The sequence below is a fragment of the Leptosomus discolor genome, chromosome 8, assembly GCF_034619465.1.
Source record: "Leptosomus discolor isolate bLepDis1 chromosome 8, bLepDis1.hap2, whole genome shotgun sequence".
NCBI lineage: Eukaryota > Metazoa > Chordata > Aves > Leptosomiformes > Leptosomidae > Leptosomus > Leptosomus discolor.
In genome coordinates this window covers 2686549-2697094 of record NC_141398.1, presented here as the reverse complement: position 1 = coordinate 2697094, position 10546 = coordinate 2686549, and the positions used below count along the sequence as shown (strand labels likewise).

At 42.9% G+C, this 10546-nt stretch overlaps 1 protein-coding gene across 1 annotated transcript in view; it reads right to left on the bottom strand.

Moving 5' to 3' along the window:
* Positions 1-1172: 1172 nt before the first annotated feature.
* TSHZ1 (teashirt zinc finger homeobox 1) overlaps positions 1173-10546 on the bottom strand; it is a 20176-nt gene continuing 10802 nt past the window's right edge. Inside the window, exon 4 of the mRNA XM_086469430.1 lies at positions 1173-4357. Within this exon, the coding sequence (XP_086325556.1) occupies positions 1173-4357 (3185 nt within the window). The remainder of the gene's footprint in view (positions 4358-10546) is intronic.

Below are 10546 nucleotides of genomic sequence, written 5' to 3'. Positions count from 1 at the left end.
TAAAATGACAATATAAAAAGTTAAAAGAGAAAGCATACAGCCAGAAGGTACAAAGAAAGTCGAACAGTTTAAAATGGTACGATATGTAACATGTATTTTTTTTTAAGCTGATGCTGGCAATTTACAAGGAACAGAATCCAACATTTGCCCCATTTTTTTTTTTTTGTTTTCATTTACCAATGCAGCACACTATAGAAAGGTCAGCTTGTACCAAAGCTTAACATTTGTAAATAACTATAAACTGCAGTATCTTACAGAAAAAATAAAAAAAAAAACAAAAAAAAAACAAAAAAAAAAAGGAAAGAAAAGAGCATTTTTACACTTGTTTTAAATAACAGCTTGCATACTTTTTTTTTTTTTTTTTTTTGCCAAAAAGTGGCAATTCTCAGCATCCAGAGGGTTTGGGCATAGTGGCAACTTGGTTTGCTTTTTTTTTTTTTTTTTTAATTAATTATTATTTAACTTATATGGTTGTGGCTTCCTAACCCCTTGAGTACTACACAGCTCTCCTTCTTCCAAGGACTGCATGCACAATTTCTTCACAAACCAGTTCTGCATTAAAAAAAAAAAAAAAAAAAAAAAAAAAAAAGCTCATTCATTCATTTAAAAAAAATAAGTTCTGCTTCCGACACAGCTTCGATTTGAACGAAATGCCTTTAAGCCTCTTGTTTTGTTTTTCCTTATTTACTTATTTAGTCACTGGGAAAGGCACAGAAATGCTATTACAGTTCTCAGAGGGTTAAAACTTGACACTACCAGGTTCTGTGACCTTTATTGTCATGGCAACTTTGTAATTTTAGGATGTCTCTTTATCATTGTTCTTTGTGTCTTTCTTTACGGCTAAATTAATGTCTCTCAATAGTGTCTCCCACTATATTCTACAAAAGATAGCTTAACATCAAGGACAGATGTTGAAAATAAAGGTCAGACTTTGACTCACCAAAAAAAAAAATAAAAACAGAAACAAAAAAATAACCATGCACAGATTCGGACAAAGAGCATATAAATACAACTACAAAATAAGCGTAAGAAAAACCAAGGTCCAGATAGGCAGTTCAGCAACAAAAGTAAGACTGATTTCAGAGGCTCAGGTCAGGCCTAGTGCAGTACTATGAAGAAGTTTAGTGCAATGTTCCTGTGGTCACTTGCATACCTGGCTGCTTACCTGGACGCTATTGTTTTTCTAACTCAGTTACATAGATCAGGTGGTCCTCGGGGGACTTGCCGTGTGTTTTACTAAGGTGCAGTTTGACTGCATGCTTGCTCGCAAAAGTTCGGTTACAGAGCTTACACTGGAATGTGGAGCCTAAGTCCTCCTCGGCAATTCCAAGTGAGCCCAAAGTCTTGTTGGCGAGGACTTTTGAAACATTCTGCTGTTCTTGAATCTGATTAAGCGGCAACTTTGACAGATCCTTCAAACTAAACCCTAGGTGTGTCTCTAAGTGACTTATGTATGTAGAAGCAGTCCTGAACTGAGAGGCACAATCATTGCAAAAGAAAACAGGATGTCCTGTGTCCAAGTTCTTTAAAAATTTAGTTCCACCTGTCCTCCTTAACTGATACTTCACATTGGCCAGCCAGTGGCTAATTGTGGTCATGGAAAGACCAGTAAACTTAGAGATGTGTACCCGCTCTTGCGGACCTAGGTCCGACATAATGTATTTGCCTTCCGGGGTCTCCCTCAAGCTGGAAGCAAACTGGGCTTGAAGGATCAGAAGATGCTGAGGGTTCCAGTTGGACTGTCTGCCCTTCCTCTTGTGTACCGGCGACAGTTCGTCCAGAGCTTCCTCGAAACTGCTCCCGTCAGCATCAGACTTCTCCGACACGGTAGACGGAGTTGAAGACTTGGGTGTCAAACGCCCCGTGAGGTTCTTCACCATATCGGAAATATCCAGCAGGGCGCTCTCCCTTAGCGGGGAGGAGGCAGAGTCAGCCACGCTGGAAACGAGAGGTTTGGTTTTGGACTTGGTTAAATCGATCGGTTGATCGCTGTTCTCATAGTAATACCGGTCGATAGCATCAGCCTGCTTGACCGGGGTGGTCGGGTAAATGGGTTTGTCCAACATGCTGTTGCTAATTTTGTACAGCATGGCCAAAGGGTCCAGAGAGGGGCTGACCGGCTTCGAAATTTTGCCTAAGTGGGTGTTCATAATGGACTGCAAAGCGCTCAGCGGATTAATGAAGGATGGCTCAGGGGAATGGTCTGTGATGATTCCTAAATTGTTACAGCCATTCGCCACCTTTGTTTTCAGTGGCTCTGTACCATTCGGCGTATGTGCTTCTGCTGGACTGTCCTTTTTGACCTTCTGGACTTCTGTCTCGGAGCTCTTCTTCTGCTGCTGCTTGTTATTTATTTCTTCCGCTTTGGGGAAGTCCTTGTTTTCTTTAGCAGCAGGCGACATGGGTTTGACCGGAGAACTCTTCTCTTTCTCCAAAGGCTTTTCTTCCTTCTTCACGTTGATTTTACCTGTAACTTTCTCCACCAGCTCCTCCATAGCAGACACGTTGCTCTTGTGAGGCGGCGGGGTGAGGCTGCCTGGGGAGTGGATGAGCGCGTTGTGTTCCGACGACAGCGACTTCACGCTGCTCGCGTAGGACGGCTGCATTTGAACGCTCTGCACCGCGGGCTGGAGGGGTTTGACCGTTCCCGGGAGCTGGTAAGCTGCATGAATACTGGGATACCCTCCCCAAGAAGGGGCTCCGTTCTGGGCTTTGCTGATAGCTGTCGTCACCGTGTTCTCCAGGGATTTCAGTATGTCTATTCCGCCCTTGGGACTATCATCTAGGTCCTCCTCTCTGAGGTACTGATACAAAGTCGTTGGCTCAAATTTCTCCGTAGAGTCCTCATTCTCTTCTTTAATCTTTTTCTCTGTTTCACCGACCACCACCTTTTCCTTCTCTAGGTCCTTCTTCTCCTCCGAGTTTGTGGAGCCCGCTGGGGAATCGGGCTGCTTTTTAATGTTGGAGGCTGGTAGCCTTGTGTGGGTGGTGGGTGGAAGAGGTATAGACTGTATCTTCTCCTCCACCACAGGGTCCAGTACTAGCTGTTTGCCTTTTTTGGAAGCAGAATTGGTCACCTTCAAGAAATGACCAGTGACCATCATGTGAGCGGTGAGCTGCTGCAAAGTGTCATGGGAACTGCCACATTCCATGCATTTCAGTATCTGGGCTTTGCGTGCCTCGAACTGCCAAGTGTAGCTAGCACCATTTTGATAGCCATAGCGGTTGTTCGGCGTCACGTAGGGGTTGGCAGTTTTCTGATCCTTTGCAGACTCACCCAGGGAAGCTTCCGCAGCGATCCCTGTTGGCTCAGGTGAACAAGGTGAAGCTAAGTCCTGAAGTGCTCGTTTTTTGGTAGAAGGGACCAGTTTAGTGATGGCTGGTACTGGCTCCTTCAGAGGCACTTTCTGGTAATGCTTTGTTTTTATCATGTGGACGCTGAGGTCTTGCAAAGACTCAAACGAATGCCCGCAGTACATGCACTTCAGCACTTTTTGGGCATCCTCTTTGCCTTCCATTTCCATAAGTGATCGTTTTCTAGGCTTGGACCACCGTTTGGTCTTATCAGCTTCTTTATCTCTGTTGTCGTCACGGTAATGTCCAGTTTCATTCATGTGCACTGTTAGCTCCACCAGCGTGTCATAGGCCGCGCTGCAGTCTTTGCATCGGAACTTGCTAGCACCGGTGAACACCGACCCATAAAGTTTATTGTTTTGCCGGTAAAGCTGCACTGTGCTGAAAAGACTAGGCTCTGGGAGCAGTCCGTACGACGAGGTCTGCTGCAAAGTTTTCGCTAACGCAGCTTGGTGCCAGTCATAACCTGAGCCACCACTGTTACTAGTACTGTTACTGGTACTACTGGTAGTTGTACTGGTACTGGTGTTGGTACTGGTCGTACTAGTACTCTGGGAATTGGCATTGGTGTCGGTACTGGCGGTGTTTTCATTCTGGCTGATTCCGTTGTTGCTGGTGGTCGGATTGGATTTCTTTAAGTCCAAAGCTAAACTGGACCAGCAAGTCTCTGAAAGCAAATTTGCATACACAGCTTTTATTTGTGCCAAGCTGTCCTGCGGATAGGAAACATTGTCTGTGCACTGAGGATCCTCTTTCTCTTCTTTAGAGGAAGTGCTTTTGAAATGGGCCAGCTGATCGCTGTTTTCACTAAACGGCGAACCATAGCCTGCATCCTGATTAGTTGCAGTGCTGACTGGGGAGTTCTGGTAGCTTTGAGCCTCTTTGATCTCCGCTTCTTCATTGCACAAATACTCATTCTCCTGGATGTCCAGAGACAGCCCATCATCTTCCACACTGTCTTCATCTATTTCTGCTGCTTTCAATTCCTCCTCAGGAACATATGCTAAAATACAGGAGGGGAGATGGAGGGGGGGGGAACAACAAGACAAAGTTATCGAATACGCACATTTTACATCGTTGCTGTCTTCTGTACTAAAAGCAGTAACCATAAAGACAAATTTTGAAGATATACTAAAAGCAGTAACCATAAAGACAAATTTTGAAGATAAACCCAGAAACCAAACTCACCATCGCTCACACGCTCCTACCTATAAATCCACAGACCCTCTCCTGGTTGCAGTCTGATATCCGTGCTACCTAAGAATAAACTTTGACTTTTCAGCAGTAAAATATGTGCCAGGACCACCGTAGATACCGTAATAGCAAAACCAAAATCAAACAAAAAGCCTACTAAACCAGTTTCTATCAACTCAAAAAACGGCCTGGCACTGAGCTCTGTTTGCTGCGCCACGTATGTGCAGCACGTCGCAGCTGACCCGCACCCTGAACCCTCGGCACGGCCAACTCCAGCTCGTCAGCGCCGCCTTTTCTGGCAACTGGCTTTGGCCACAGCTTCAAGGGCCATTTCTGTGTCGCTGACACCTGACTCTGATGGAGCTGTGCGGGGCAAGCGCGTCAGGTCAGCTGTTGGGGGTCTCCCAGGGGCTGGCTGTACTGGGTCCATCTGAGAGCACAACAGCTTTCATTTTTACAGGGTGAAGAAAAGAGAAGCAAGACTACGAGGGTTTTCTGAAATGGCTAGGAGATACGTTGCCTCCTGGTGTGATCTGATGCGGGTCTTGCATCTACCATCTTGAAAACAGCGGTCAGACACTAAAAGTGAATGTTAGAGATTCAGTTTTAAAAGCAACAAACCAAAAACTCGAGGTCTCCATCCCAGCTAGATCATTGGCTTATGGTAAACACAAAACTTTGCTGCTGTATTGCTACCTGGTGAAACTATACAGTCTTAGCAAACTATGTGTTTGTCTATATCAAACTATTTTTTGAACTAGCAAATGTGATATTCATGAGCAGATGGCCATTACTTCAAAACACATTTACTCCAAGGGCCCAATTCACAGAAGTGGCTTACATGTACCTAAGTGATAAATGTACACTTCCACTGCAAAGCAGAAAACATACTTGTACACATTTCCCTCCAGTTTTGTAAAAGAAGCTTAAAAAAAATCACAATGACAATGGAATGTAGATCATTTATAAGCACGTCAAGGTAGAAAACATGGATTGTGAACAATTTTCAGTAATCGAATAAAAAAAATGCCTCCTTGTCAGGCGAACTGTGCAGCAAGCGATGCTGCAACGTGGCCTATGTCCTTCCGTGGTACAATACTGAAAGAAAGCCAGAAAAAGAGGCACTTCTGCTCCTGTGAGATATGAAGAAAATACGTATTATCATGTTAACAAAGCTGAGGTCTTCTTCAACTGGGGGGAGCCTAAGTACAAGTTGAGCTTCTTTTGTACACAGTTGCTAATACGTTCTGAAACTTCTGGTCTGAAAAATTAAAACAATCTTCTCTCATTATGATATCAATGTTCTTTGAAACACGGTTTGTTTGGGTTTGGGTTTTTCTTAGAAAATTACAGTATAACGTCCAGTACTGCGTTCTGTGTTCACCTTTGCAATTCAGTCCCCTAATTACTTCAGCCTGGTCTTTCAAGACAAAGTAGGAGAGCAGTCCATCCAGTACCGGGGTAGTGCCGAACCTTAAGATGCCCACCGCATCTTTCATCTGTCCTCCAAGTGTCAATTTTTTTTCAGAAGACAATTTGTTCTTCTGTTTTTTTTAAAAAAGCATTAAGCAGGGCCCAACTCCTTACAGGTCCATCAGCCTCAGGTGTTTCTAACCCGTTTTAAAAGGACTGGTGAGTACCGAGCACGGTAGAAGTCACTGCAGAGATCATCCTGGAGCCAAAGGCCAGGAAGATGCTAGAAAAGCACTACAAAACCAGAAAAAAAAAAAAAAAAAATCCTTAAAAACTCATTTAGTCCCTAAAATGAAGAATAAACCACAGGAATAACAAAAGGACTAGGAAGTCAGTCAGCTTCCCAGCCTCGCAGTAGCGCTGCTGTTGCAACGCCCCGCAGGTCCTTGAGCACGGCGGTACCGCTGCAGTTCTGAACTCGAGGTGCCCACGTGGAATTCCCCGCCCCAGCTCCAGCCTAAGACCTCTCAGCTCCCTCGTTAAACACACTTGTTTTCAGTCCCATCTAACAGCAAAAGACAACACATATTTAAGCTTCAGAAAAGTAAAGAACAGTTACTGAAGAATATGGTTTCTGACTCTGAAATTACTTTTAAATAAAACAAAAAAAACTCTTGAGGCCTAAAATGCATAAAAATGGACAGTTGCCATCTGGCATTTCTATTAGGAAAAAACCCAACAAAACAACAAAACTTAGTAATGATCAGCAGACAGCCACCGAGTAGAAGCTGAGAACTGAGGGGGCCCACATTCTGAGCTTTTACGAACAGCTATCTTCTTACTAACCTCAGTGGAACTGCGCCAATTTTCTCTAATTTTCACATCTCAATATTTTTAATAAATAGATGTAAGAAACTGTTGTGAGATGCTGAATGTTGCTCCAGCATTTTGTAAGAATCCACGTGAATTATCTGCTTACGTGCTTTTGCTTAATTCTAAATTACAAAAATATGTATTTTTATAATTGCTACATACAACCACCTAAATATCTGCTTAAGTAGAAACTCCAGTTGAGCCACTGCCCTCTTTTATTTTCCTCTATTTATGACGGCATGTTTTCTCCATCCTCATACTTTTGCACTTTACCATGAAAATAAAAGGAGCTAAACCACGCAAGAAACGTTAAAACTACACGAAAGATGGTGTTAAACTGTCAAAGCAAAGAAACTGAGTGTTAGGGTGAAATATCCATCTATCGCTTTCCTAGTCTTAGGTTCTGCTGAGACTGCTGCACGACTCAGTTCACCCCCTTACCAATACACACTGCACTACAAGAGTTAAGAACGTACAAGTGGCCAGGACCCTGACGGTCCGTGATTTCAGAATTTAAGCCAGACTCTAAAAAAACCCTGAATATACACGATGTGCACGCCCACATAGCCGTACAGTTGCTATCTGAAATAATACAAAGAAATAACGCTTCTTCACCAAAAAAAGAGTCATTTCTCCAAAATGTTTAGTTTCTATCACTGCAATCAGAAAGATTTTACTTAACTCCTTCAGTTACCGTAGGATACACACAATACCTTTTCATTCAAGACGACTAATGCTTGTAAGACGAATAGCAGCACACTCAACATATGGCATTTTGCAAGGTCAGTGCAATTCTCTAACTGAAAAGATTTCTGTTCCAGCTAATTCAGAAGCACACAAAACGAAGAATGTTAATTCCTAAAACCATGTATGTTCTACTAAAATTCGCACCGAAATTTGGCAAATAAATAAGCTTCAGAATTTTAAACACCGCAAAAAATATTCCCATTATCACGACTTGCAGAGACAAGTAATATTATTCTACGTCAAATAACAGCGCGAGATGCTCAGATTCTCCCCCTGAATTACAAGAGGAAGATCCACAGACAGACAGACTGCAGGCAGTGTGTCTTTCTGTGACCGACAAACTCTCAGCAACCTCCTCCAGCTACCCCTGCATCTGCAAAGGCACCTCTGGTTCACACACAGCCTGAAACCACACGAAAATACCAAGAGCAGACACAAGCAAGGATCCTCCTCAACAAAAACTCCATCCACAGCGAAGAAACTGCAGAACGTAACGTCAGCTTTTCTTTTCCTTCTCATTTGTGCATGCACAGACTCGGGCAAACGCTCGGTGGAAAAAGAGGAAAAAGCTTCAAATTCCCGACAACTAAAAATTAGGGGGAGCGGTTTGTATTTTATTTAGTCTCGCTAATATTTTTTGCCTATAAAATGTGCCTTCTGGATGCCAATGCTTCCCCACAGATATACTGTCATCTCCGAGCAGTGTTAAAAGCTGTGCATTCTAATCTAAGTGGACATGAGACGCTATATATTGTACATGTGAGTAGCACAGCACATTGTGTTTGCTTCAGTGAGAGTATTTACACTATAAATACACATCCATTGTTTGAAAAAGAAGACAGAGATCCGAAATGTAAGGATGTGGTTAAAAATAGACATATTCTCACATAAAACCTTTCTGTAACCTCGGACCTGTGCTTTTGAAGGAGTCTGTCTCTGCGGAGGTATTCTTTCCCATTCAAAAAGGGTTTCAGCATTGAATATATTATTCTGAAAAGGACAAAAAGTAACGATCGTATTCGGTTTTAACAGTCTACAAAATTAAAACGTAGTGAACTCTTCAAGACCTGATTTTAAATCCTCGAAATGCATAAATTTATTCAGAAGAAACACCTAAGCACTGAAGGCCGCAGTTCAGTAAAGCAACTGAATACTGAAACAATTTTCACTGAAATACATATTTCGTAGTTTCAACAAATAGGGATGGGTTTAAGCCTAAAATTCCTCACTCAATTAGGGCCTGCTCTGGGACTAAACAACAGTGGCACAACCTGAAGGTTCAACGTTCTTCAACAGATGTATTTCCACAGCTTCCAATATTTACCCAGCCAACAGGAGACAGCAGCTGCAGAAGTTTTCACAGCCCACGCTGTCACCTTGCACAAACCGCACTCCAGGCTGGGGGTGACTTCCACTGCACACGAGAACACGTTTCACATCTTGGGGGAAAAAAAAGCACGGCTAGAAAAGACAATCTACGGCCACACATCTCCCTCATTCCAGAAAAACGAGAGGGAGAGGAAAAAAAAATAAAATGAAACAAACAAACAAACAAATTTACAGATACGTTTCCAGAATTTGGAGCTGTGAGAGTTCTACAAAAGAATCCAAAATCTCACATTGCGAGAGGTTAACACGCCTGCTGGAAGATTTGTGAATTTTCTATATTAGTATATACAAATGTTCATACAAAATTCTGGCACAGATGCTACAAATCTGTGTGTGTGTCTGTATTACAATGTCACTACGGTGGGAAAATATGGCTTAGTTATGACAATGGCTGAGGAGCAGCACACACTATCAGACAACCAAATAACCTTACTACAGTGGTTCGTGCCTTTCATTTCTAATTGCAGCAAAATGGGGGGCAAAATACTAGAGCTGCCTACCCTCTAATTCTAACGCAAGGGGCCTGAAAAGCAGATAAGGTGCAGTAACACGAACAACCTCCGTGCTTCTAGCAGGTTAAATGATAACCCTTAAAGGCAACCCATTAAAAACCAACAAAAAGATTTCTTCACCTCCTTCTCTTCTCCCCCCTATCCCCTTAAAATGAACGCCGCAAATTATTAGCCAACGCTGGCAACTGGAGAACGAAGCAGCTTGCGTGCGGGTATATTTTCACAGTGATTCTAATCTGAGAAATTTACTTGCTCTTCCCCTTCTATCTGATAAACTATACATTCAAGCATTCTCATTAGTGTTCGGATCACCAAAGAGAGCTGGAGATGAATCAGTCCATCCACCCCTCCTCTCCCTGCTCTGTCGAGATTATTTCATTGAAATGTTCATTTTCATCCCTGCTGGCAACATTAGAATGGAAGTATTTAACCTGTTTCCATTACTTATACAAATTACCATTATGGGGTAGGACAGATGTTAGAATCATGCCACATAACTGACTTCCATACATTCTTTACGGGGAGGATAAGAAGAGGGAAAGCTGTTAGATCATATTATCCAGTCTCAATAATGTTCTCTCTGCTACCAGATTCATTAACTTCCAACATCAACGTTTCACTTTCTTTCTGCGTGAAAATGCTCCGTCTCCTTGAGCTCATTTAATTTGGAGCAGGAAATCTTTGTCAGAAATAATTTTTTGATCAGGTGCTCTAACTAAGGGGTGAAGGGGGGCTGGGGAAAGAATAAAGAAAAGGGGGGGGAAAACCCAACACCTTGTCGAAAATGTTATTTCTCTAACATGGATGATGAAAGAGAAGTCAGTTAAGATGCTGGTACTCAAAGATGGCTGTCACTTCAGATAGGGGATGGCACGACTCACCTAGACAGGTGACGCTTTGGTGGAGCAAAGGCTTGCTGCATTATTGAGAGCACCAGAGATCAGGATGACAAAGACTGTAGGCCCAGGGTGCCTGGGGCTCCTAGAGAAGTGACTTCAGCAGGCACCTGGATTTCAGCCTCCATTTGCATCACCAACCAATGGTGAAGTACAACCCAAAAGTTC